This window comes from Prinia subflava, chromosome 9 (genome assembly GCF_021018805.1).
Source record: "Prinia subflava isolate CZ2003 ecotype Zambia chromosome 9, Cam_Psub_1.2, whole genome shotgun sequence".
Taxonomy (NCBI): Eukaryota; Metazoa; Chordata; class Aves; order Passeriformes; family Cisticolidae; genus Prinia; species Prinia subflava.
Genome location: NC_086255.1, coordinates 31,655,392 through 31,682,483, shown reverse-complemented (window position 1 = coordinate 31,682,483; position 27,092 = coordinate 31,655,392). Strand labels below are relative to the sequence as shown.

The window sequence follows — 27,092 nt, the reverse complement described above, 5'->3', positions numbered from 1 at the left end:
TCAATCACCAGGCCAGGAGCTGGTGCTGTCCCTGGGTCAGGGCAGCCCCCAGGATCGATCCAGGCTGGGGCTGAGCAGCTGGAGCAGCCCTGGGAGAAGGACCTGGGGGTGCTGGGGGTGAGGGCTGGGACCCAGAACCCCCCCGTGCCCTGGGCTGAGCCCCAGCGTGGGCAGCAGGGCAGGGGGGATTCTGCCCCTCTGCCCCTGTGCTCAGGTGAGAGCCCACCTGCAGAGCTGCCCCAGCCCTGGGGCCAGCACAGGAGGGACCTGGAGCTGCTGCAGAGAGGCCGGGGGAGGCACCAGGATGAGCAGAGGGATGGGGCAGCTCTGCTGGGAGGAAAGGCTGGGAGAGCTGGGGGTGTTCAGCCTGGAGAGGAGAAGCTCCCAAGTGACCTCACTGCATCCTGAAGGAGCTGATGGGAAAGATGGAGAGGGACTTTTAACAGAGGCCTGGAGTGACAGGACACAGGGAATGGCTTCTCACTGCCAGAGGGCAGGGCTGGATGGGATATTGGGCAGAAATTGTTCCCTGGCAGGGTGGGCAGGCCCTGGCACAGGGTGCCCAGAGCAGCTGTGGCTGCCCCTGGATCCCTGGCAGTGTCCAAGGCCAGGCTAGACTTTGGGGCTTGGAGCAGCCTGGGACAGTGGAAGGTGTCCCTGCCCATGGCAGGGGTGGCACTGGGTGGGCTTTCAGGTCCCTTCCAACCCAAACCATCCTGGAATTCTGTGACTACTGTGGCCTTTTTGATCCATGTAAAGCAGGAGCCGAAAAATCAGCATCTTCCCTTCCATGCTGCATTTTGCATCCCATTTTCCCCTTGCAGCAGGCTCTTTTCCTGGCACTGCTGTTGGGACTGATTGTACAGTTAGCCCTTTATTCGTGTGTGCATAAATTTGACTTCTTTTAAAGGAAGCAGCTCCTGTAATCGCCTTGCCAGAACAGATTAGGAGAGGGAGTGTGCAGATCACAACACTCCTCTGCTGCCTTTGACAACGAGGATTTCATCAGCCTGCTTCAAGTGCTGCTTGCAGCCTCAGGGGTGGCCAGAGAGCAGTAGGAAGTTCATTTATTCCTTTATTTTCTCCTCTTCAGATATACTCGTGCTGTTCATATGTTTTTGCCTCCTAATTTACAATAGGTTGGGTGGTTTGGGGGACACAGTGCTGTACCCGAGGAGGAGAAGCACAAGGTTTGCTCTGCCCATCCCTGCAGGCTTTGATCTGTCTGGCTTTCAGTGCTGATGAGTTTTCCTATCCCAGAGAAGCCTTAACTATAATTGCTTCACAAGCAGGGGCACTTGGTGTAGAAATTACTTTTCATTTCTGGTTAAATAGCAAGGCACACACTTAAAATTCTAGTGTTCTTATTTAAGGGACATGGATTTTCACAGGCAGAAAAGCTTTCCTCAGATTTCCACCTAAGGGACAAACATTAATGCAGATATAGGTTAATGACAGGTTTGTTTAAGGTTTCCTTTTCCTAATAACCTGAGAGTAAATCACACAGCAATCTTTAAAATTGGATTTATGTCTGTTAGAGGTGTGCTAATGATGTGAAGAGTTTGGAATAATTAAAGCTCAGGTTAGGAACTTCAGGTGGGGTTTTTTGTTTCATTTTTCTTTCGTTCATCTGAAGGCTTCGTGGAGCCCAGATTGATTGTTGGGGGGCAGAGCTGGTAACTTGGGGTGTCTGCTGCTGAGCTTCCAGCTGAGTGCTGGGCATATCTGTCCAGAAAAATGGAATTGGAGCACCTGCAGGGAGTAATTCTGCCTGGCACTTCTTTGTCCTGCCTCTGCAGACTTCTGTGGGGGAGAATATGATAACCAGCCTCGGGACATCCCTTGCTCAGCTCTCTTTTTGGTTGTCCCCGTGTTTTTTGATGTTGGCTTGGTGGCACAGGACAGCCCTCAGCTCTCAGCCACCCACCAGCCCACGGTGGAGATGGTCAAACACAGAGTGTCATCAAGAATTGGGGTTCCTGTGCAGGCCCAGCTGAGGAATGTCTCCTGGAGTGTGCTTTCAGTGCCAGGCACAGCGTCCAGCTGGGAATGCAGTGATTGGGATGGGCTTAGATGGGATTGCTGTGTTTGCTCCTTGGCTTGCTGTGCTCCTGGGGGCCTGCAGGGGCTTTGTGCAGAGCCAGCAGCTCCACAGGTGCTGTCACCTGGGATTTGAACTGTCTGCCCCATTTTGCTGTGCCACAGTCACCACCCTGACCACAAAACCCGTTTATTTGCGATTGTTGCTAAGCGGATAAAGATTAAACCAGTCTGCTGCTTCTCACAGAGCTGAGGAAGGTTTGAGCAGCTCTTGAATCCTTGTCTGACCCCATGTGAAATTCATGTGGAAGTACCAGGCCCTTGGGACATCATTCCAGTACAGGAAGATGGCAGAGATATGTCTGAAGGCAACGTTTTTGTCCAGGTTAAGCCTCTTAAACCTTGTTTAGCCCCCTCCTCAGCCCCTACCCCCTTTGCTGTTCCTGACAGCTTTTCTCCCTGCCCACAGAGATAATGCCAGGCTTTTTCCTGCCGTGACAGCCGAGCAGGATTCATGGTTGTGGCTTATCCAAACAACCGGTAAAAGTGTTATAGAGTGTTAAAAAAATAATAGTTGTTATAATTCAAGTGAAGAGCAAACAAACACTTGCATTCTCCTCCATGTGCACAGACCTTAACTCAGAATGGAGAGGGGAAGAGATATTGTTGGGAGAAATTTCTTTTTCTTTCAGAAAGGAGCTGTTTAAATGAAATATTCTGTTTTAATAACACAAAGATGTTAAGGCTCCACAGACTGCACACAATTTACTTGACCTTTATAAATAGAACAGCCTTGTCTCTCTATTGGAAAACAAAAGAAAAATCCAAAACCCTGAAAGCAGCATGTGCATTTATTAACCAGCACAGAGAGGGATTGTGAGATTTTATTCTTTGAGCAGGAAGGCCAATTGTCCAAGTAGGATTTGTAGAGAATACCACCACATACACCAGCTTTTTGGGATGGCTGCCAAAAAAAAAAAAAAAAAAAGGCAGATCCATTAAATTGGCAGGTGGAAAGTGTCATATTCCTGAGATCTTCCTGCAAGAGTTACAGTTTGGGAGGAAGGAAATACTGGGATGGTTGAGCACCTTGTGAAGTTGGCCTCAAACTGTGCCAGAGAGATTTAGATTGGATATAGGAGAAACTTCTCCATGGAAATGAAGACACTGGAAGAGGCTGCTTAGGGATTGGAGTCTCCATCCCTGGAGGTGTCCCAGGAAGGCCTGGATGTGGCACTTGGGCACATCTGGTGGATGTGGTGGTGTGGGGCTGATGGTTGGACTCAATCTTAGAGGGCTTTTCCAGCCTCAGTGGTTCTGTGATGGGAAGTGAAAGCTGCCAGCTGCTGGAATCACACGATGGAGAGGGAAAACCCTGGGAATTTAAATCCTAACGTTGCTTTTAGCAATCATTTAGAACCACTGCACCTATAGGACACTGGGGCTACAGATTATTAAAGACTAGTAATTTTATTCTTGGAATAGATGGGGAAAATCATGGAATTGCTAGGGTTGGAAGGGACCTTGAAGCCCATTCAGTCCTACCCCTGCCATGGGCAGGGACACCTTCCACTGTCCCAGGCTGCTTCAAGTCCTGTCCAAGCTGGCCTTGGACACTTCCAGGGCTGCAGGGGCAGCCACAGCTGCTCTGGGCAGGGCCTCACCACCCTCCTGCCCAATATCCCACCTTCCCACCCGTCCTGGCATGACAAAATGGGTCAAAGCAGAATGTCCCAGTTCCCTTAGCTGCAAGAGGTGGATTCCTCTTCTTAGTGTTCCATAATGGAGAATGCTAGGAGGGCTCGTTCCTGGAGGGAATCTGTCTCATAGGGACACAGTTAAAATACTTTTCCAAAGTCTGCCAGTGCATCACAGCTGCCTGAAATGCTTTGTTAGGTGAGCAGAGTTGTTTCATTTCAGATCAGGTGGATCTTGGTGGGTGAAATAGAGGTAAGTAAACGAGTTCCATTGGAAATAAAGGATTTTTCAAACCTCCTGTGAAAGGACACGTGGAAGTGCAGGACTCAGCATGAGCAGCGACTCACACAGGGTTTGGCTGTTCTTCTTTGGGTTTGAGTTTTCTGTTTAGCTCTGGCTGCTGTTGCTGTTTGGGAGAACAGGCTGGATTTAGATTTTAAAAAAGAATGCTCAAAGTTGTGCTGTTTTCTTACCAACTTGCAAGGCTGGAATTTTTTCTCCCTTAAACTCTCTAAAGGAAGGTGTGTTTTGCAAGAATTCCAGTGCCAGTTAATTTCATTGTTCAGTGTTTAACACAGGCTTAGGCTGATCTTTCCAGTCACCTGCACTATTGAATACATGGGATATTAGGATTTATGTAAACAGCTTGTGTCTGCTTTTGACTTTAAAAAAGAATTGTTATCTTTAAAATGCACTTAAATTTCAAATGACACTTTTTGGGCCTGTTGGGATTAAACTAGATGTAAATTATATCGGTTCCCTCCATTAGTTCCTGTTTCTTCCACGGAAATAACTCTGCTTCTTGGCAGGCACGTTTTCTCCATCTCTTTTTAGCTCTTTCTGTGTATTCCTTCATGTAAATATTTCCTCAACGCAGCCTGTGGAGCATGGAACAGATTCAGAACATGGAAGAGTTGTAGCAGAGCTTTTCAGAAAGTGAACAAGGTTTCTTTCCAAGTCCTGTGAAATACTTGGGACAGAGGAAAGGAACTGTTTCCCTAGAAACTCACGTGTGCTGTATTGGAGGAAACACCATTGCTGTCTCCTTGTGATGCACTGATGCCCTGTTCTGCTGCCTTTTTTTTTTTTTTTTTTTTTTTTTTTTTTTTTTTTTTTTTGGTAGGGTTTTATTTCTTTATTATCATGAAATCACAGATGGATTTGAGTGGGAAGGAATTTTAATGTCCATCCAGTGCCACCCCTGCCATGGTGGGGACACCTTCCACTGTCCCAGGCTGCTCCAAGCCCTGTCCAGCCTGGCCTTGGGCACTGCCAGGGATCCAGGGGCAGCCACAGCTGCTCTGGGCACCCTGTGCCAGGGCCTGCCCACCCTGCCAGGGAACAATTCCTGCCCAATATCCCACCAAATCTGATGCAAAGCACATCTGCCATTTCCTTCTTCCTTTTGTCTTCTGCCACATTTAACCTTTGGGGTCTTTCTGGCCCCTTGCAGCCCCTTTCCAGCCTGAGTATTTCTCCTGGCCTGGGGCTCAGCTTTCTGATTTGTTTTGGCTGATATTTGTTCAGCTGCCCCATGGGAGCAGTGAAATTGCAAGGGGCAAGGACTTGCAGGAGGAGCAGGGGGGGAGAAAGGGTTTGGGAGGATGGTGCAAGGAGAGGAAAGAGAAATCCATGGTGCTCTGCACTAGGAATGTCAAATGAGGCACTCAGACGAAAAAGGAACACGAGCCAGAGTTGCTGCAATGGGAGCAAGCATTTTGGAGTTGGGAGATGGTGTGGGAAGGTGATGAGACATGAGGGTGGTGGAAAAGGGGAGAGTTAAGTGCAGGATAGTAATGCAAGGGAAGGAAAGCAATCTCAGCACTACATTATGAGAGCAGACCTCGTTTTCTGCTCATGTGATGCAGATAAAGGTAACTTAATTCTCTGCCCTCCTTCGCCTTCTTTCTTCTGTCACAGTTCTCAGCCTCTACATGTGGTTCTTCTCTCCAGTGCCCTGTTTGGGGCTTTCCTGTGAGCCAAAGGTTTTTCTGCGGAGGACCTGGGCAGCAGCACATCTGAACTGTAAATTTTGGGACTTTCCTGGCTTGCTGAGGGAGACAGAAGAGCCCTGTGCCTTAATGCCTGTGGCTGTCTGTCCTTCAGAAACAAGTGCTGCTCCTGTTTTCCCTTGAAATGGCCCTGTTTGCAAAGGGGAGAGCCTTCCCTTGGGAATACCTCAGTGGATCCCATGCTGGGATTCTGGCTCGCCAGGCTGTAACACCAGGAAGTCAGAGGTGCTCCTAAAGACCACAGTGAGTGATCTCCAAAACTTCTCAGGGTCTGGAATGTGAACCCTGTGAGGAGCAGCTGAGGGAGCTGGGAAAGGGCTGAGCCTGGAGAAAAGGAGGCTCAGGGGGACCTTGTGGCTCTGCACAGCTCCTGACAGGAGGGGACAGCCAGGGGGGGTCGGGCTGTGCTCGCAGGGAACAGGGACAGGACAAGGGCAAACGGCCTCAGGCTGGGCCAGGGGAGGCTCAGCTTGGCCAGCAGCAGGAATTTGTGCATGGAAAGGGAGCTCAGGCCTTGGCAGGGGCTGCCCAGGGAGGGTTGCAGTGCCCATGGCTGGAGGTGTCCAAGGAAGGGCTGGAGGTGGCACTGAGTGCTCTGGGCTGGGGACAAGGTGGGCATTGGGCACAGCTGGGACTGGATGATCCTGGAGGGCTCTTCCAGCCTAGCTGCTTCTGTGGTTTCCCCAGTCTCCATGCCATTCCTTGGCTTTCCTTGGGCAGCACCTTTTGTGTTGCTGCATGCTTCTTTTACCTCTGTATGTCCATTCCCGTTAGGATTCCCTGAGGACAAGTGGTGCCATGTAATGTGAGGTTACTACTTGTTCAAAAATATCCTCCCATTTGCCAGACATAGGATGTTTCCCCTTCAGTATCCTTCCAGGCTGAAATTCCTGGAAACATTCAGAGCCTCTGGAGGAGAGTTATTTTGATCAAAGAAAAGGGCAGTTTCCTAAAGTCCTTCAAATTCAAAGCTCTTCATCTTTCCCTTGCTTTCCATCAGAATTTGGTGCCTGTCTTCTCCTAGCACATTTGTCACTATTATTCTTCAAAATAATTCCTTGAAGTTCTCTCTGTCTCATGTTCATATGTGGTTGGATGATTGCAGGTATCCCTGGAGTTTGTCTCATACGGTTTATGGGAATTAAGGAAATTTCTCTGAATCCCCAACCCACCACCAATTTCCCCCTGCAGATTGTTCTTCACAATCCAAGATTTTTTGAAGACTTGAAAGCCCTGAGACTGGAGCTTTCCATGCCTGGGGTTGTGTTTTTTGTGTTGTTTTGGGTGAGAGGGTTTCTGTGGAGGTGTTTGCCTTGTGCTGCTCTCATTCCTGCTGGGCTGGGCATCCCTTCTGTGGCTGTGGGATCTCCCCTTCACGAGGACAGTGTTGAGGGCTGTGTCCTCCTGCTTCAGAGTTTGGGTTCTTCCTTTGGTTACAGCCAAAGACAACATCACAACCATGGGATTCTTAGTGAAATTCCTATAACGAGAGGAGCAAGAGCATTTCTGAGCAAAAGCCCTGTTTTGTTTTAGTACCACAGAGTCATTGAGGTTGGAAACGCCCACCAGGGTCATCGAATCCACCCTGTGCCTGATGCCCACCTTGTCCCCAGCCCAGAGCACTCAGTGCCACCTCCAGCCCTTCCTTGGACACCTCCAGCCATGGGCACTCCAACCCTCCCTGGGCAGCCCCTGCCAAGGCCTGAGCTCCCTTTCCATGCACAAATTCCTGCTGCTGGCCAAGCTGAGCCTCCCCTGGCCCAGCCTGAGGCCGTTTGCCCTTGTCCTGTCCCTGTTCCCTGGGAGCACAGCCCGACCCCCCCTGGCTGTCCCCTCCTGTCAGGGAGTTGTGCAGAGCAGTTGTTTTTGGCATATTCTTCAAAACTCAGTGGGATTGTCACGGTCAGTGCTCATGCAGTAGAAACAGAGATGAGAAAATAGTATTTGGAATGTGCCAGCCTCTCCCCCACCTGCCTCTGAGCGGAAGGAAAGCAGCAGCAGCACTGCCCTGCTCCCTGCCCCATCCTCCTGCTTTTCCACAGACACCTCCTGAGCTTCCTGCTGCTGCTCTTTCTCCAGTTAAACGCCATCAAGTTGTGTGGCTGCTCAGAGTTCATTCTGCCTGCCACAAGGTGCTTGTCCAGCTCTAATTTGGTTTATTGGCAGGCTAGACAGAGCCTGCAGGATGTGCTCCTGCGGCTGTATCCCGGAGTGACCCTTCTGGGAGGAGGCACATCTTGCCCTTCCATCCCCACGGGCTGCTCCTTGGCAGTGGGGAGTTATTTGGCTAATGCCACACATCTTGCAAATATTTATGTCCCTGCAAACGTCAGGCCTCCTGCTGAGTCGTGAAGCAGGAAGAAATAGTTCTCCCTAAAATCCCCGAGAATATTTATTGGAAGACTGAGGCTCCAAGCACTGTCTGCATTCCACTGCCACATGCCTGTGGCATTTCAGCCAGGGACTTCCCCAGGCTGGAGAGAGCTGATGGAACTTCCCTGGTGACAGTCCCATCCATCACAAGTCTTGGGTGAATCAGAGAGAAGGATGTGAAATCTCTTGTTGCTTTTCTCCCCTCCCCATCCATCACAATTCTTGTGAATCCCCCTCCTGAACTTTCACTGGAGCAGCTCTATATTTCCCTGGCTGTGACAGCATTCCCTGTGGATGTGTTTGTCAGGGAGGAGCAAAGTGCTTTTGCAGAGCACATCCATCTCTCCTGGCCCACGGTGCATTTGGAGGAGCTCCTGACATGTTCTCTAATCCAGGAGAGCAGAGTGAGCTGTCTCTGCTCAGAGGATCTCTAATTGGATTTCTGCATCTATGTAAATTAGGTTATCATCCCCTTGGCAGATTTCCTGCCTGTTGCACCAGGGTGAAGCCATCCCCGTGGTGGCCATCAGTAACTCCCTTCTCCAGGGAATGGGTGCGGCTCACCGTCCACACCCTCCTTTATCCCCAGGCAGACCTCCAGAGGCACTAATAAACTTGGGGGAACTGTTGGAGTTGCCTTTTAGCTCCACTGCTCATCCCTGCCTCCAGTCAGGGGTCGCTGCATGGAGCTGCCAGGACTGGAAGGCAACATTCATAGTGGTTTGATGGATGGAGAAACTCGTGCCTTTCAACTCTGTGGGTCTTTCCAAGAGGGATCACTGTGACCTGCAGAATGTGTTGTCTGGATCTCTGTGACTCTGCCTTGCTCACTGAGCTCCTTCTGGAGGAGTTTGGGTTGTTTCTGGGTCCCTGGGCATGGAGACATATGGGGACGTGTTTTCTCTGCTATTTCTGTAGGTGCAAGAAGGCTCCAGCACAGCTGTGCTGGATGTGAGTGCTGAAATGTGAAATGCACGGGGTAACACCCCTCAAAAGCCTGCTTGGTTTTGGCCAAGCATCCCTGAGAGACACCCATCCCCCTTCACCAGGACTTTGCTACGTGTTCTGGAAGAATTCTGGGAAAATTCCTCCATGGAAAGGGAGCTCAGGCCTTGGCAGGGGCTGCCCAGGGAGGGTTGGAGTGCCCATGGCTGGAGGTGTCCAAGGAAGGGCTGGAGGTGGCACTGAGTGCTCTGGGCTGGGGACAGGGTGGACATTGGGCACAGGGTAAACTCGATAGCCTCAGAGATCTTTTCCAGCCCAAATGCTTCTCTGATTTTGTGTTCTCACCTGTCATTAGCTGCTCAAAGCTTCTGCTGTTTTCTTCAGGTAATCAAGGAGCTGCTTAATCCTGCTCCGAGGGCTTGGTAGTGGTTTCTCAAAATGCAGCTCATGTGGGAGTTCCTCGGAGCTGTCAGAGGGTGCAGGAGGAGGCAAACTCTGTTGGCAAGAGCCAACTTCTTCTTCTGCCTGAGCTTGCCAACATTTCTGGTGTCTAAACCTGGGGCTTTGTAGGATGCGAAGTAGGAGCCTAAAAAAAGGGTGGCAAATTAAGATCTGTGGGGTGAGACACATTAAAATGCAAGTTAACCAACTCCTGCCTACAGTATTTTTGTACCAACAACAATTTTCAGCGTAGGTGAAAGGGGATTTGAATATTTTTCTTGCTGAAATGATTTTTCTTTTTAAATGTCGAATGCCAAAATATGATATAATGAACAGCAGTGTACTGATATATTTAGAAATCCTAAGTAGAGCTGTCTGAGCAACATTCTCTGCAGAGCAACTCGATTCTGCAACTCCAAGTTGTATTGAAGTGCAAGAAAACCTGGAAATGTGGAAGCTGTTTTCTTTGTTTACAGGTTTAGATCAGGGCAGAGTTGCTTAACCTCTTTTTTAAATTGGCATTTTGGTTAAAAAGCTTAGTGGACTCTTGTGAGGAACATTCTTCCATCCAGCTGTTCAGGAGCAGCCTCGCTGAAGATGCTTAAGATCCTGCTCAGAAATTTCCTGTCAAACCTGAAGATGAGCTGTGGGTTGTGTGTTGTGGGAAAGGGAAGCACTGTAAAGAAAATCTACGAGTGTATTTAAAGGCCTTCATGTTACTCAGTCCCAGACTTGAATCCTACTCTAATTCCCAGTTACTGAGTCAAGAATAGCTCTCTTAGAGTTATATTTAAAATCCCCTGAAGGAACATCCAAAGTGGGCTTTATCCAGAGCCAAAACAAACAGCTAATGCAGAGTTATCAGCTATTAAGAGCACTGGAGTCCAAACAAGCCCCAGATCTTACCCAAAGGTCTGAGCTTTTCTCTCCTGCTCTGCTCCTCAGAGTGAGTTAGGAAAAGATCCATTTGTTCCCTTGCAGGTTTTAGGATTTGAAGGTATTATCCAGCATTTCACCCTTCAGGAAGTGCCGTGTGCTGGGGGCTTGTTCCTACTCCGGGGGCTTTGGCACTGAAGGCCTTCAGGGAGGAGCTTCCACCTTGCCTTGGCACCAAGATTTTCACTTTGGTTGTAAAAGCAGCTTTGCTGAAGGGTGTGGGCTTCAGGCTGGTGGCTGAGGGATTAAATAATCATCCTGGAAGTTCTGCTTCCTGCCTCTGGTTCTTAGATGGGAACCAAGGAGCTGACAGCAATCCATGACCCAGCCTGCTGGGAAGGGGGAGTGCCAGGAATGGGTTTGGACTGCCCTCTCTTGATGATGCTTATTTTGGTATCACTGAAGGCTTTGTGGTTCTCAGCTGCCAGGCTGGGACCTCTGGATGCGTGGCCAGGCCACAGGAGATGAGCTATACAGATACTTCAATGTAAGGAGGACACGGAACTGTTGGAGCAACTCCTGGAATTGCTGAGGGGACTGGAGCAGCTTCTCTCTGGAGCCAGGCTGGGAGAACTGGGAATGTTCAGCCTGGAGAGGAGAAGGGTGTGTGGAGACCTCACAGCTCCTTCCAGGGCCTGAAGGGATCCAGGGAAGCTGGAGAGGAACCCTGCAACAGGAACTGGAGTGCCAGGACAAGGGAAATGAGTTCAGACTGCCAGAGGGAAAATTCAGGTTCCATAGACAGAATAAACTCCTCCTTGTGAGGGTGGAGAGACCCTGCACAGAGCAGCTGTGGCTGTTCCTGGATCCCTGGAAGTGCTCAAGGCCAGGCTGGACTTTGGGGCTTGGAGCAGCCTGGGATAGTGGAAGGTGTTTGGGACAGCCCAAAGAGGGTGGGAAGAGGTGATTTTGAGGTCACTCCACCCCAAACCACTCTGGGATTCTATTTCAGAACAGAGCTGAACGTGTGTTTTAGTCTTGCCTCCTCTTTGCATTACACGAGGGCTTAAAACAGAATTAGAAGCTCTACAAAGGTGAGCTTTGATCAAAAAGCTTCCCCAACCCTGCTGGAAACTCGCGGCCTTTGCTTTTTGTGCCTCTTGGAAAGGACACCCCCTTTGGAAAGGGAGGTATGTCTGGGAACAGCTTAAAAAAGAAAAAAATCTGCCTAACACTTCTTGCTATGTATTCGTATTCTGCTGGACAGTTTCTGGAAAGCTGGAGCAGGCACAATCCTTGGCTGTGTTTTCCCTTTTTAAGGAAGGTTTCTTTTTTTCTTTTTCCATGGCCATGTTTTGTACAAGTAAACACTTTTAAACATTTCACGGTGTGGATTTTAAACAGACCATTATTGTAGGGATTGGCTGGATTCTTGTATCCCCCGTCAGATTTGGGGGCAGAGGCTGCAACTTTTTTTTCCCTACTTGTTATCTCTGAAATCAGCTTAATTCCTTGGGCAGAAATATGGAAGGTCCCAAAAGATAGTGCTTTGGGGCATGAGTTTCTACAAATAATTTGGATTTTTACAGCAGTGATGACCTAGTCCAAAAAGGTGCCACTGCTTGTAGTAGCTTTGAGCAGGGTTTATGGTGTGAGTAAATAAGTTCTCATCTCCCAGGGCCCTGCAGTTTTACTGCTGTAAACTTGAGCTATCTCTCTCAAGTTCCTGTGCATGTTTCCCTCCTAAATATGGAGATTTAGGTTATTAGTAGCATTTGTTAATTCCTGATGGGGGAAACTCCAGAAAAAATACTCTTTCCCCCCATCGGTATTTGCATATTGAAAAGTTCTGCTCAAAGTTTCGAGATGGAAACAGCTAAACAAATGGCCTTGCTTATTTTTGTCACTCCAAAGTGTGCTTTTTTTCCCCTTTTTTTGCAGGCATCTGCCAGCCTGTCCAACCAGTACATTGCTTTTTCATTTTCCTTACTGGCACTTTCAAATGGTTTTGCTGCAGAGCTGTGGTGGTGAGCACCCTAAAATTCAGAACTGTGTCACTAATCTTTAAATTGAACTCTTAATTTCTTCTGTTTTCCCGATCCACCTCTGTTTAATCAGCTCTTGCCAGCAGCAGATTCCCTGGGGAATGATTCCTTGACCCTCAGGTTCCTGCAGGCGCCATTGCAAACCGGGGCTGCACCAGTACAGGGTGTGGTGGGAGGGCTTTGGTTTCTGGAAGCATCCCTGGAGGGGTCTGTCAGAAGTTTTTCCATCTGCTCCTAAATTCTTCCCTTCCTTAAAACCAGCAAGTGGCTTTTCCACATTGAAACAAGACCTTTTGGGATGAAGAATGGAAACGAGCCCTTTTGGGATGAAGAATGGAAACGAGCCCTTTTGGGATGAAGAATAACTTTGTGTTCTAATATTTATTGTACATGCCAGAAGGTACAAACCCAGCAGGGAGAACGCGGCTTTTGTTGCTATGGGGGAAGAGCCTGGGATGAGCATTTCTTGTGTTCCTTGGAAAATGGGAATTTGGGTTCAGGGGTTTACTGTGTGCATTACAAAGCACCGTGGATTCACCTGGGCTGGAAAGTGCCCAAGGATTGGGCTGGAAGGGACCTTAATTTAATTAAGGGACCCTAAAGCTCGTCCTGTTCCACCCCCCTGCAGGGACACCTTCCACTGTGCCCAGGTGTTCCAAGCCCTGTCCAGCCTGGCCTTGGGCACTGCCAGGGATCCAGGGGCAGCCACAGCTGCTCTGGGCACCCTGTGCCAGGGCCTGCCCACCCTGCCAGGGAACAATTCCTGCCCAGTATCCCATCCATCCCTGCCCTCTGGCAGTGGAAGTCATTCCCTGTGTCCTGTCCCTCCAGCCCTTGTCCCTCTCCAGCTCTCCTGGAGCCCCTTTAGGCCCTGGCAGGGGCTCTGAGCTCTCCCTGGAGCCTTCTCCTCTCCAGGTGAACACCCCCAGCTCTCCCAGCCTTTCCTCCCAGCAGAGCTGCTCCATCCCTCTGCTCATCCTGGTGCCTCCCCCGGCCTCTCTGCAGCAGCTCCAGGTCCCTCCTGTGCTGGCCCCAGGGCTGGGGGCTCTCACCTGAGCACAGGGGCAGAGGGGCAGAATCCCCCCCCCCCCCTCAAGCTCCCCACACTTCTGGGGATGCCTTTCAGGGGTTTTATTTCCCATCTGCTACAAAACAGTATTTTTTATTTATCTCCTGCCCTTGTTCCAGTGGGTGTTAATAGCAGGGTTTGAAATTCAGCATTTTTATGTCCACTGCAAACCTTTAACACAAGGATTTCCACAGCTTAACACGGCTTTTGTGCAGGGCTTCTTTTTTCTGGGTCAAAAACCTGAATTTCTTTGGCTTGTTGGGGATGCTGGTGCTGGCTCTGGTTGGGCTGGGGCAGCAGAGCCCCCCCAGTGCAGCACTGGGAGGTGTGTGGATGGACTCCCCTCTGCGTGCTTTGCCCCTGAGAGGCAGCACGGCCAGGTTTTTATGCATTAAATGTATTTGTTAAGGTTCTTTTTGCATGACTTCTGCAAATTCGAATGCAATTAGCTTCTTCCTCCTGTTGCCTTATTAATTACCGTGATGGACCTAAACTGATTTGGGACAGGATGTATCACAGAGGATTGTGCCCTCTTTTTAAACTCTTCATCAAGTCTCCAGCACATTTGGTCATTAATCTTTCAGGAAAACGGGGATGGCTTGGTGCCAGGCTGCTTGCCCTGGAGAGGAAAGATGGCAATAACTGCTTTCTACTCTGAGTGACCCTCTGAAGGCAGAGACAGTCACTCCAGTGCTAAGTAGATATTCATGGAAATCCTCCTCCTTCAGACAAGCTCATCTGGAAACAGTCCTGCTGCCTTGCAAATATTGTAGGTTATTTTGTTTGTGTGTTGTTCCTATTAGAAACCTGAACCGGAAAGTACAGCAGAAACAAACACTTTTGGAAAATAAGAGGCAACGAAACAGCTGCATCTTGTTTAAAACACTTGCTCGCCATGGCAGGAGTGTGATTTTTAACCATTTAAAATACTTTTTTACTCTGGGTTACTGGGTAGATTCCTGTATTCACAGGTGTGGGATAGCTGCTGTTTTGGAATAATGGTGAGGATGAAGGAATGGCGTGGTTTGGAGAGGCATTTGTTATGGAATAATTGGGAACCAGGAGTTAATTCGTGTGCTCTGAGGTTCAGGGGTTTCTGGGCTGATGACAACGTGGGGGATCAGGCACAGGTTGGACTTGATGGTGTGGGAGGGCTTTTCCCACCTGGGATTCTACAATAAACACAATAGAAAAAAGCCTGTTTACCTGAAACAGCACCTGTGAATTACACAGAAAGAAAAGCTAATAATAATAATAATAATAATAATATAATGTGGAAGTTGCTGAGGGCCTGGCACGTGCAAGTGTGTGGGACTGGCAAGCCAGAGTGCATGAATAATTTTTGTGAATTATTAAGAGTGATGAATATTCTCTTGCAGGGAACAATAGAGGAGCTCTGCTTGTGGCTCTGACATATTTTTAGTACTTTGGAGTATGTTAAACTCAGCTTTTTTTTTCTTACTTGATTTTAAAAGGTGGATGGAATATTTCCTGCTGGAAGGGCTTGGAGCTCCCAGACTGTGGAGGGTGGTTTGGTCTGCAGTGGCAGGGGTGGAAGGAGAGGATTTTAAAGGTTTTTCCTAACCCAAAGCAGTCTGGGATTCCATGGAATACTCTCACAATTAGGCAGCTGGCTTGCAAGGTGGTTTTGCTCCTCCAGCCAGCACTGTTTAGGGCAGCTGGAGGTGCTTTTCTCACCTCCAGCTTTGTAGTCAGTGTCTCATTGTAACCAATTATCCCTACTAATAAAGCCTATTTTGCTCACATTCAAGCATGACTGAGTTATTATCCAGCCCTTGCCGTGTGGGTATTTAATTTCAGGTGGCAGAGATGAAGCTGTGCTTCACTGGTGTCCCAGCCAACGTGTTTTCCTTCATGATGATGTGTTTTTGTGGGGTGGTTAAAAGTGTTTGGATGACTCAGGGCCCCTGAGCTTGCTCTGACGTTCCTGTGTTGAGGACAGAGACTGAATCAGGTTGTTCAGATGTTCTCTTACACTTCTGATATCATATTGTGTTATTATTTATATAATTATTATTAATAATAATATAATATTGATACTATTATTAAGCTCTTGAATTCCCTAAATTTGTTCATGTCAGGTCTGTTTTGCAGGTAGAGTCATAAAGGTAGAAAAAGACCTTTAAGGTCCTTGAGTCCAGCTGAGTTTTCCTGTTCCTTTACTGTTGTTTGGACCAAATTTCTCCTCAACTCCTTTCCTGTGTTCATTTCCAACAAGGAGAGCATTGTTTTCTGCTGGGGATCTCCACATCCAGAGGGAAGTTTGACTTGGGCCAGGAATTCCCCACAGTCTTTTTGGGTATTCTTGCAGCAGCTCCACTTGAATGCCTGACTTTATCAAGGAGAAACAAAATAAATTTGGAGCCTTGGAATGAAATAAATGCCTGGAATCGGAATGCAGGGTGACATGATGAGCACAAAGGCTTTAATTAGGCTTTCTTTGGTGGGTGCTTGGGCAACACCAATAATGAGCTCGTTGTTATGAGGATTTGGGGTGGATGGGACCAGAGGAGCGGTCAAGGCTGAATCAAGGCACAGCAGAGAAAGCATTGGCTGGCTTGGCACAGGAGCTGGGGTGAGGAGCTGGGGCGATGCAGCCTGGTCAGCCTTACAGATCCCCAGCTTTGCTGAGAGGAAGGCACCCCCAGGGGCAGGTATTCCTTATTTACACAGGGAAGGGCTGGCGTGGCAGTCAGGGTTGGTGTGAAGGTAGATTCCCACTCTCAGGAGTGGTTTTTGGGCAGCCAGGTCCTGTCCCCTCCTGCCCTTCAGCAGGGTCACTTCTGGTGGCCCCTGGTGTCCAGTGGAATGAGCTGTGTTGAAATAACCTCAAAACTATCAAAGGAATAAAAAGAATCTTGAACATCACTGAGCCGGCTCTGTGGTGGGTGGAACCCTGAGCTGCTCCTAACCCTGTGCAAGGACCGTGGTGTCCCCAAGGCTGGGCTGGTTTGGGTCTCCTCAAGGCCCAATTTGGCTCTTTTTCAAGAAGACATGACCTATTAAAGCGCTTTTCTTTGAAAACCTCGTTTCATGTTCATCTTTCCAGCAGCTGAGCCCCTCCTGACTGCCCAGGCTCTGCAGGGAGCTGCTGCCTGTGAACAGTTCAGCCCCCAGGGTGAGGAAGGAAGGGCTGAGGAGCTGCTGTCCAGCCTGGAGGTGCTTTAGGAGCTTTAGTTTTGGTCTAAATCAGGACTGAACGTTCTCCGTTGTCCACCTGCACAAGTGGCTGTAGGAATTTTGTGCCAAATGCCTCCTGTAGTGATTATAGTATAAATACTCAGAGAATCTGTGAAGTGTCACCCTTTGGTGTGCTCCAGTTTGTTGAATCAATAGAAAATATAATAAACCAAGTAATAAATCTGTTACTTTCTTGTTTGTGCTTCCTTTCAGTTTTGTGTATGGAAGATATTCCAAGTAACTGTGTTATTGTAGATGTGAAACTTGTAGCTAAAAGAGGATTTTGCAACTCCACTAAATCTATTTTTATTTCAGTGCTGGACGTATCTCAAGCCTATTTACAAAAAATAATTGCAAGTCCATATCTCTGTAATTTTTTTTGACTTCTCTGCACATTTTTAGGGAAAACACTGATTTTTCTTTTTTAATTTATTTGTGCCCCAGGTCCAAGGAGCTAATAAAGGAAGCGATCCTTGACAATGACTTCATGAAGAACCTGGAGTTGTCCCAGATCCAGGAGATTGTGGATTGTATGTACCCCGTGGAGTATGGCAAGGACAGCTGCATCATCAAGGAGGGAGATGTGGGTTCCCTGGTGTACGTCATGGAAGGTAGGGGTGGGAAAGATCTTATTTATTCCTTTCTTTTCAACACTTAGAGACAAAAACTTTCGTGGGAAAAACGGTTTCAGAGGAAGAGGTTGTCTAAATATGGTTGCTTAAAAATTGTGTGGAAAATTCTGCCTGGATTTGTGTGCGTGCCTGGGTAAAGAAAGGAGGTGAAAGCTGTTAACCCTGCACTGGAATAAACCTCCCCTAACCAGAGTTCCTGTACTGGAGGTGATGTTTGCTGGATAAATGAGGATTTCAACAGAAGGAATGGTGGTGTGGAGATGGGAAGTGGCTGTGGAACAGGAGAAGGTGGTCACAGCCTCCTCCCAGGTGGAGATGTTGGTACAGCACGTGGGGCTCTCCACAGGAGCTGTGCTTGGGAGGATGGAAAGTGCTGTTGGTGCACAAAGGAAGTGCAGCACCTTGCTGGAGCACATCTGCTTTGGCTTTCTCAGGGAACACCAGAGCAGGGCGTGTTCAGCTTGGTAAAAATCTTCTAACTGATGTTGCCAGAGCTCTGCTTTATCAAAATCTCAGCTCCTTGTGTTTGGTGTCGTCTTCTTTCCAGGTTCTCTCACTCTCCACCTGCCAAACTGAGCATATTTCGTGTATATTTGTGATTTTTCTTTTTAAGGCAGTGCATGTCAGCTGTCAGAGTCACTGAGCTGGATCAAGCCTTGTGTGCATCCAGCATCCCTCTCCTCTGAGTGGCTGATCCTGAGTTCTGAGGGAAATATCCCTGAATTCCTTCCTGGTGTGATTTGGTACCACACTGGATAAATGCTTATCAAATTCTTCTTGCTCCTCACCAGAACTATCTGGTGGACTCAAACATTTTGGCCAGATAACACCTAAGGGGAGTGGAGGTTTTTCACTTGCCCACATCTGTATTTTCATATCTTAAATTGTTCTTTTAAACAAAAATCTTTCCAAGGCAGCAAGCCATCCTTTAAACAAGCTTTCCTGCCAAATTCCTCATGCTGTATAGTTGCAAATACTCCTCACTGCTTTCCCAAAACAACTTGAAGCTTCTGTCCTTTTAAGGTTAAGTCCTTTCTCAAGGCACAGGTTTTATTCCTCTGGTTTTTCACAGTTTTGAATTTTGCACATTGAAATGGTTTTTCTGTGAATTATGTGTTTCCACCCCCAGCACTGCATGGAAAGATTTAAGGTTTTCAGTCCTCTGAATACAGCGACTACTCTGAGGTGCACAATCTGTTCTGCTGATGATAAAAAATTACTTTAACATAATCCTTGAACAGTGTTTTCTTCCGAGTGGAAATGTGGAGGATTTGGACTGTGCAGTTCTGTGCTAACTTCCCAAACTCCCCCCACACCAGAGGTTTGCTCATGGGGTTTTTGCTGCCTGGCAGCTTTTGGGATGTTGTGTTCAATGCTGTCCCTCGAAAAAAAACCCTAAGAACAGGACATGTTGGAATCAGGGTTCATTTATCTCCTGCTCAGCCTCTTCCCACTCCCTGGAGAGGATTTTGGGGCAGAACTGTTTCCAGCGTGGTTTGGGGTATTGAGCATGGCTTGGTACTCAGATAACCCTTTACTGCTGAATAGATTTTATCATATTTATGTGATAAAATGATATTATTTATCAGGTATTATTTATCACATGGCCATGTGGTGATGAGTGTGCAACAAACGTGTGTCATAACCAAATATTGTGTTTTTTGGACACTTGAGGTTTTCCATGTTCTCCTGGCAGCCCTGTGTGTGTGAGGGCACGACTTGGCTCTTCCTTTGGCTTTGTAACTTAATTTAAGATTATTTAGATAGCTCCCTAAATATGCATAATGCTTGGCAAACCCAATTATGGAGAGTTTATAGTCTATGTTTAGATATAATGCAATGAGTGATGATGAAGTCATGGAAATGGGAGAGGACATTATCAAAGAGGTTGGGCTACGGTTATAAGAGCTCATTTTGGTTCATTATTCTGTATCCTCTCAATTATTAACACAATAAACCCAAATAAAAACTCTGTTCTTTGCAAAACTCTACTGGAGAGACCCATCTTTGAGTATTACCGAGAGGTGTTTCCTCAAAAATCAAATAAATGCAGTCCTCCTTCCATTAATTCCTTTTTCCTTCCTTACTTGGGCTCTTGCTCTTCTTTGAGATAGGAGTGAGAAAAACCAGAGCTTTGAGTCAGGAGCTGAAGCTGAAATTTCTCAGCAAGCAGAATCCTGTACTTAGAGCTTCTTTGCTTTTAATAAGTCTAATAAGCTTCTTTTTTTTTTGTATCTTGGGGTGACTTCAGCCACAGTCTGTGTCTTGCTGGCCAAATTCCCACCTCTAGGCATATGAGGGCCCCAGTTCAGGCTTTCAGGTGCTGGCCCCACCACATCCTATTCTTTAAAACACTTTATTTCTCTGGCTTCACCCTGCCTGTGCTGTTCCTTCAGCCCTCTGGGAACACCCCTCGATTCCCCTTGTGTTCAAAAAGTGGCAAGAAACCCCCTCAGCTTTTCCTTATTAACTGAAATGGGTCAAGAGGCGCCCTAAACTTTGAGCAACACCAAAAAATTTCCCTTACAGCTGTGCTTTGAAGGTGGGAATAGATGTATTTGTGACGTGACAAGTATCCATCAGGGGCTGGAATTGCTGGCAGCATTACACATCCCTGCTGTGCCCACCTCCAGCAGGAATATTCCTCCAGGCTGTGAGACTGGGAATGAAAAGGAGGATGAGTGATGCTCTGCCTTAAACTACTCCACACTGGAACTCTTGGCTCTGCAGGGAAAACAATTGTGAGAGGAAAATAAACTTATTTATTGGATATATTTCCCTTCCTGGGAGAAAGTTTGCTGCTCTGACAGGGGTTCAACGGATTATTTGTCTTCAAACTGAGGGGTTTTAGAGCCAAAAAAATTTCTTGTTAATTAATCATACATGAATCTGCTACCTCCATTTTTTTTCATTAAGGGAAAAAACCCTAAACATTTTCCACGTGGTAGTTTTGCAGGTTTGCATTTGCTGGCTTCACAACATTGCTAAAATTGTTGCTGAAAGCAAATTTAAAACGGTGGCAGCCTGGAGAGATGTTTCCAGAGAGCTCCCCCTCTGATCTGGGCGGTGTTGAGGGGCTGGAGCTGTGCCTGGGTGCTGCCTCACACTGATGAGGACAAATGGGATCTCTCACCTCCCACCCCAAATGTCTCCTCTGGCTGAGCCAGTCAGCTGCAGGCTGGATTGGGGCACGAAGATCCTGTGGAGAACATCAGGTCACAAGGATTGAGGCTCTCCTGGGAATAAATAGATATTCTCAGGTTTTTTTTGAAACATCAGTAATAAAGAGTAAATAGTAATAAAGTACTAAAGGTGTAAATAGTAATACAGTTTACACCTTCAAGTAATAATGGTGTAAAGTCCTCCCTTGAGGGTTGGTGCCATTCCCATGAAGTGTGGAAGAAATAATTGGTGGTAGTGAGGAAGGGGGAATTCCTTGGATTAACTCTTTTGTGGCTCATGGTTTTGTATTGGCACTGGGTGCTTCAAATGAATTCTGAGGCTGCACCTCTGCACACCCCTGGAGAACCTGAGGGAAGGAAAATCCCTGTGTGCTCCTGCTTCTACAGGCATGGGAAGGGAACAAGCAGCTTTTGAAGAACCACGCTGAGAACCAGCCCACACTTCCCTCAGCCCCTGCATCAGTAGTTTTCCCTTTCCACTTAAATTTCCTTTCATTTTGGTCTTCAGTCGTGGGGATTTGCCTTTTATTTTTAAAAATGACTTTGTCTCTTGCTTCCCTCTTGATCCAAAGGAACTGTGATTTCCCACGGGAACATGGGTTTTTGGGAGTCTTGGGAAGCAGTGTATTCCTAGACACTGTGGGATCTGCTGGGTGGGTGTTAAGGGAAGCCAAACAAAGTCCATGTGGCTGTTTGAAGTGCACAGACAAATGGCAGCCCTTCCACAGGGCCTCAGAGGGGTGAAATGCTCCTCTGGGAGGCTCAGGGGGGTTGAATCCAAAGCAAAGCAGGCACATGGATGTTGTTTGTGTCCCCCCAGGCATCACCTCACTGCCTTCTGCCTGCAAGGATTCATGCTCAGTGTGTTGGCACTGGCACTTCTCACTTCCCACATCTCCCTTTTCCCACCCTGCTTTTCCCCCAGGGTCACTGCAGGCTCTCCTGTTTCATGTGCTTTTGTACTATTTGTTTTTGTTTCCTTCATCCTGGTATTGCAGGGTTGGCCAGGAGTCAGGTCAGGGTTTTTTCCCCTCTGCTCCTCTCTGGAATCCTTCAGGCTTCATAGGTTTCCTACCTCTTGGAGAAATTGGGTTGTCGTGCCAAACTTGGGGCAATGGAATGCAAATCTTCTACTGTTATCAGCTCATTATTTTAATTTTACGGTGTCTTAATTATTAACTCTTCCAAGGGTATTATTTACTCATATTAGTGACGGGGAATTAAACATTTCTTGTACTTACTTCATGAAATGTTCATGAGATGAAATGGGATATGAAAGGATGATTGGGCTCCTGACAGATGTGGTTTGATATTCTGGAGACAGCAGTTATTTTTAAAGCTGCAGAACTAAGCCTTAGCACTTAAAATGCAGCAAGGAATAATGGTGAAGTCATCCCTCTTCAGCAAGGAAAAACCTAAACTTTGGTTTTCCAACTAAGCCAGTATTTGGTAGGGAGGAGAAGAAAATGGGATCCAAGCTGGGATTGATGACTTCAAACATCCCAAACCTGTGAAGCTGTTGTTGGACTGGCAGAGAGAGGAGGGACTGGAGGCTATTTGATGATTTATACAGATATAAATCCCCCAAACAGCTAAGTCTGGTCTCTGTCCTGCTGCCAGCACAAATTCCCTTTGGAGCTGGATGAGAGGGGCCTGGCAGGTTCTTCTGCAGGGCTGTAGAAGTTTGTTTCAGTGTCGAGCTGACCTGAGAATTCCTTTCATTTTCCCAGTGAATGCCTGGCTTTCTTTGGGATCTGCTCCTGTTCACAGTGATTTACTCCACTTTCCATCCCTCTAATCATTACCTGAGCCTCTCTGACTCTTTCTGCAGTGTGGTACTGACACGAAACTGGGGCAGCCTTGGCAAAAGCTGAAAGAATTCATTTCTGGGGAGGAGCACTTGGAGTTTATCAAACAGATAAATTATTCTGTAAATGCTCTCCTACAACCTGGTTCATCCCCAGGCAGCCAGAGATCCATCTTCCCCTCTCCAGGGAGAACAGTGGGTAGGTGTAACCTCTTTGAAAACAGTTCCTACTGGAGGACAAGCGTGATTATAGTGGATTTTTCCCCCTCATAAGATCATAGCTGGTGTGCCATTGATTTTTGTACTGCTCAGCAGTTAGGCAAAGGCTGTTTTGTGGTGAAGGGGCTTTTATTTACCAAAGAAATGGGAAGAGATAAAGCCTCATTCATTTTAATAATAATAGCAGCTGGAAAGGGAGGCACAAATGTCTTTCTTGTCCCCCCACGCTGTTCCATGAGTCCCTTTTGTTGTGGCTCCTACAAGTGAAATGTGAAATAAAAGGACTTTTCAGCCCAGCAGTGAACCTGGAGGAGCCTGGGCCCCTTCAGCTCCAGGGCTCTGTAACTCAGGCTGTGCGTGCAGATAGAAAAATCCCAGTGTTGGAGTCCAAACTATCATGGAAGGACCAGTAAAGGGAAGACTCCCTTTGCGTGGGCTCCACTGGTTTGAGTTCTTTGTTTGCTTGGAAGACTCATCTACAAAAACAATCAGACCATGGGAGCTCGGTGCCCTTTGTTTCTGCTCTTGGTTCTGAGAGAGAGCTCAAAATCACCACTTTTGGGAAGGGGAAGGAGAGAGAGGCCGGGTCAGAGTTGTACAAATACAGAACAGCCTGGGCTGGAAGTGATCCCATCAGGATCAGCTCTGGGTTCATCTGGAACCCTGCAGAGTTTCCTGTAGGAGCTCATCCCAAAGAGTTGCTGAGTAGTGACCTCATCACTGTTATTCCAGGCAGGAACGGGTTAAATGGGGGAAACCATTCCTCTTGCTCCCAGGGAACTTTTCCACCTTCCTTAAACGCTTCACCTTGGTTGAACACCTCTTCCCCTCCAGGGGAAGGTCATGAGAACATTTCCTGCTTTTTCTTCTCCACTGAGGTTTCTTCTTTTTTTGGTGGGGAAAACCTCCCCATGGATTTTTGTGGCCAAGGCTTTGTGTAGCCCAGAAGTTTGAGAGAGAGAGGTCTGAGAATAAATCCAAACAAAAGGATAAAACCTGGGAGGGGAAGGGGGGAGATGTTTGCATTGCATTATTTGGCAAAGTTTTCTGATTTTTCCCATGCTTTGATGTGCGGGGTCCTGATCTGCAACTTCTTTGCAGCCCCAGCAGATGGGTTTTGGGGAAAAATGAGAATTCTGTTCTTAGGAAACAAATCAAAATGTCAGATCAATGTTTGCACTGTATTTATCTAAAATAATGGAAATTACAGTGTATCCCAGCAGCTGCTGCTCCTCGCACATCCAGGCACAGATGATAATTAAATGCAATCAGAACACGTTGGATTTAAGATGGAAAAACTAATAAAAATAAGATGTTTGCCATCCTTGTGCTAAATATTTTCATAACCTCTCGGTTCTGACTGCAAAAGCTATTTTGTGGAGCCACTAGAACATGAAATAACAGTGGGTGAGCTTTCTCATATTCTAAATAGCAGCAGCAGCCGGGATTGGAGATGCTGCAGATCTGGAAAAGCAATAATCCTGGGGTAGTTCTGCAGCCCCATCCTTCCAGTGGAGCTCCACAAGGGACTCTTTATCACTGCTGAAGCTCTGTAAACTCTTATCTTGGAGTAGGAGGTAACTTGAAGTCATTTTCTGCCTGGATTGCGGGGTTTTTTTAGCTATTTTTACTGGTAGTGATGTGTAACTTCACAGGCTTCCTAAAGTTAATTGTATTTTTTGTTGCTTGTTGTTCTTCTGCTCCCAGCTCTTTCCTCTCGTTACTTTTTTGGGGGGGATGGAGAGGTCCAGGAGCTTTTAAAAGGTCTTATTTATAACTATGTGAAATCTGACTTAAATTAGTTCCCCCCCCCGCCCCACGAGTTTTCAGCCCAAAACACTGTGTTCTTTTGCCCTGTTCTCTCGTGACAGTTATTCCTCTCAGAAAAGAGAAGTCCAGTTGTAATGTGGATTAAAGGTGTGCAGTGGGGAGTGAGGAACTGCCCCTGGCAAAGCCCTGCTGCCTTCAGGACCGTGGGACTAGTCAGGGTGGAAGGGACATCTGGTGCCACATCCCTGCTCCAGCAGGGTCATCCCAGAGCCCCTGGCACAGGGTTGTGTCCACTGAAAATGGTGAATAACTGAGGAATTTACTGCAGGTGTCCCTGCAAAAAAATATTCCTAAGGATTATGGAGCCGTTTGTGCCCCTAAGCCTGTAACCCATGGCAGGGGTGGAATGAGATGAGCTTTAAGGTTCCTCCCAACCCAAAGTTCAGGATTTATTTGGCAGAAGTAAGATGGAAAACTGTCACCACTGCTGAAATTTAAGTTTTCCAGTGATCCCTGGAGGTTTGTAGTAACCCATGGGGTAAAAATTCCACATTGGCTGAGGAAAACGCCCAAGTGTCAGGTCCCAGGATGGAATTTTTTTAGAGCCAACTGGTCAACATGCCCTGAAATGAGAACCAGCTCCAGAGATCTCCATTTAACACTGCGCTCCTGTGTTCAAATTTGGACTGAATAAACGTATGGAAGATAATTTTTTTAAAGCAAGAATTATTTTTGTTCCTGGTCGGTACAAGATAAGAGAAGGAGATGTCCTTGGGAATGTTCATCTGGAGGGAACAAGTGGACCTGCTGCATGATGAATGGAAAGAAAGGAAGTTTATTTTCTGCTTTCCACCAGCAGCCTCAGCTTATTATCATTTGTCAGCTCTCTCCAGGAGGTTGTTTTCCTTCTTGGAAAAACCAGGCCTTTTTCACAGACCCCACTTGGCTGAACATATTTAACACTGCAGAACTTACTTTGCTCGTCACTGCTGCTGGGAGGATCATTTATTTCCTGCTCTTGTGCTCTGTCGACTGGAACAAAAAGCATTTGGGTTTCCTCAGGAGCTTTGGGTGGTGGGTGGGAAGATCAAGGGGCTGAGAAGTCCCAACAGCTTCTTGTGCTGCTCTGCCTTTTAAATTTTAAATATTAATGGTAATCTCAGTTTTCTGTCTTGTTTTGGCAAAATAAATCCTACATCCCAGAATGGTTTGGGCTGGGAGGGACCATAAAGAATATCTCATTCCCTGCCATGGGCAGGGACACCTTCCACTATCCCAGGTTGCTCCAACCTGCCCTCAGACAATTCCAGGGAAGCCTCTGACAAAAAAGCAGGCCTGGAGCTCTTTATCCCTCTTCCTGGTCCCCAGATTTGCTTCCCAGTTCCGCAGGCGGGTGATTTCCATGTGTTAGTATTCCGAGCCAGGTCCTTGGGTGACACAAACCAGCACAGCCCCATCTGTCACCGAGCTGCTGTCTCCATGCTCTGTTTAATGTTGTTATTTGCCAGAGGAAGATGAGCTGTAAGTGAAACCTTTCCTTCGTGCTCTGGCCTCAGACAAGGTAGCTGAAAAAGAGAACGAGAGCTGGGGCCAAAGCAGGACGTAAAACCTCACAGTGAGTGAAAGCTGAAGGGAGGCAATGGAGTGTGGGATGGGATATGGATGTGGGGACTTCCCCTGAGGACTGTTCAGGGCTGATGGGGCCAAGGCAGGAAGGAGCATGGGAAGGGACCTCAAAGGGACATCTGCCACTGTCCCAGGCTGCTCCAAGCCCTAAAGTCCAGCCTGGCCTTGGGCACTGCCAGGGATGCAGGGGCAGCCACAGCTGCTCTGGGCACCCTGTGCCAGGGCCTGCCCACCCTGCCAGGGAACAATTCCTGCCCAATCTCCCATCCAGCCCTGCCCTCTGGCAGTGGGGAGCCATTCCCTGTGTCGTGTCCCTCTATCCCTTGTCCATAGTCTCTCTCCGTGTTTCCTGTAGCTCCTTCAGGCACTGGAGGGTCACAGCTGGTTCACTCCAAAGCTTCTCCTCTCCAGGCTGGGCACCCCCAGCTCTCCCAGCCTTTCCTCCCAGCAGAGCTGCTCCATCCCTCTGCTCATCCTGGTGCCTCCCCCGGCCTCTCTCCAGCAGCTCCAGGTCTCTCCTGTGCTGGGCCCCATGGAATGGATAAATCCCCATTCCTTAGGATTAGTGATGTCTAAACACAAAGGTTAAGGGTTAAAAACTCATGCTGGGCTTTTGTTCCCCCTGAGTAAGTGATGAAAATGATCTGTTTTCTAACACAATTTTTAATTTTCTGAACCTTACAAGTCAGAACTGGCACTCAGGAGGCGTTTCCAGAGCTGTGCATTGTGCTGCAGTGCACAGCAAAAAGAGGTGCTGGAGATTTATTTCCCTGTCTGGAGATGAGTTCTAAGTACTTTCACCACATTATGCAGATCAGCTGTCAGACTGTGGGATATCTGCATCAGGAATGGCTCTGATGCCAGAATAGAAATCAGGGAGTATTCACTCCAATATTACAAATTAGTGATTTTAAGAGCTCCATAAGGAGTAGAAAGAATCACCATTTTTACAAGCTCATAATAAACAAGTTAATGCAGTGACAGTGCTGTGTGAGTGACGAGCATCAGTGTTAAGGTTTCTTGCAGACTGACTTGGATTGTCCTGTGTTTATTGAGGATGTTATTCCCCACAATGGGGAGGTCCTGGCACCGACTGCCAGAGACGTTGTGGATTCCCAATCCCTGGAAGTGTTCAAGGCCTTAAAGCTCATCCAGT

At 47.6% G+C, this 27,092-nt stretch overlaps 1 protein-coding gene across 2 annotated transcripts in view; it reads left to right on the top strand.

Moving 5' to 3' along the window:
• PRKG1 (protein kinase cGMP-dependent 1) overlaps window positions 1–27,092 on the top strand; it is a 373,799-nt gene that overhangs the window by 41,789 nt on the left and 304,918 nt on the right. For both annotated transcript variants that reach the window (XM_063406143.1, XM_063406142.1), the window contains exon 2: window positions 17,145–17,311. In XM_063406143.1, coding sequence (XP_063262213.1) covers window positions 17,145–17,311 — 167 coding nt within the window. The remainder of the gene's footprint in view (window positions 1–17,144; window positions 17,312–27,092) is intronic.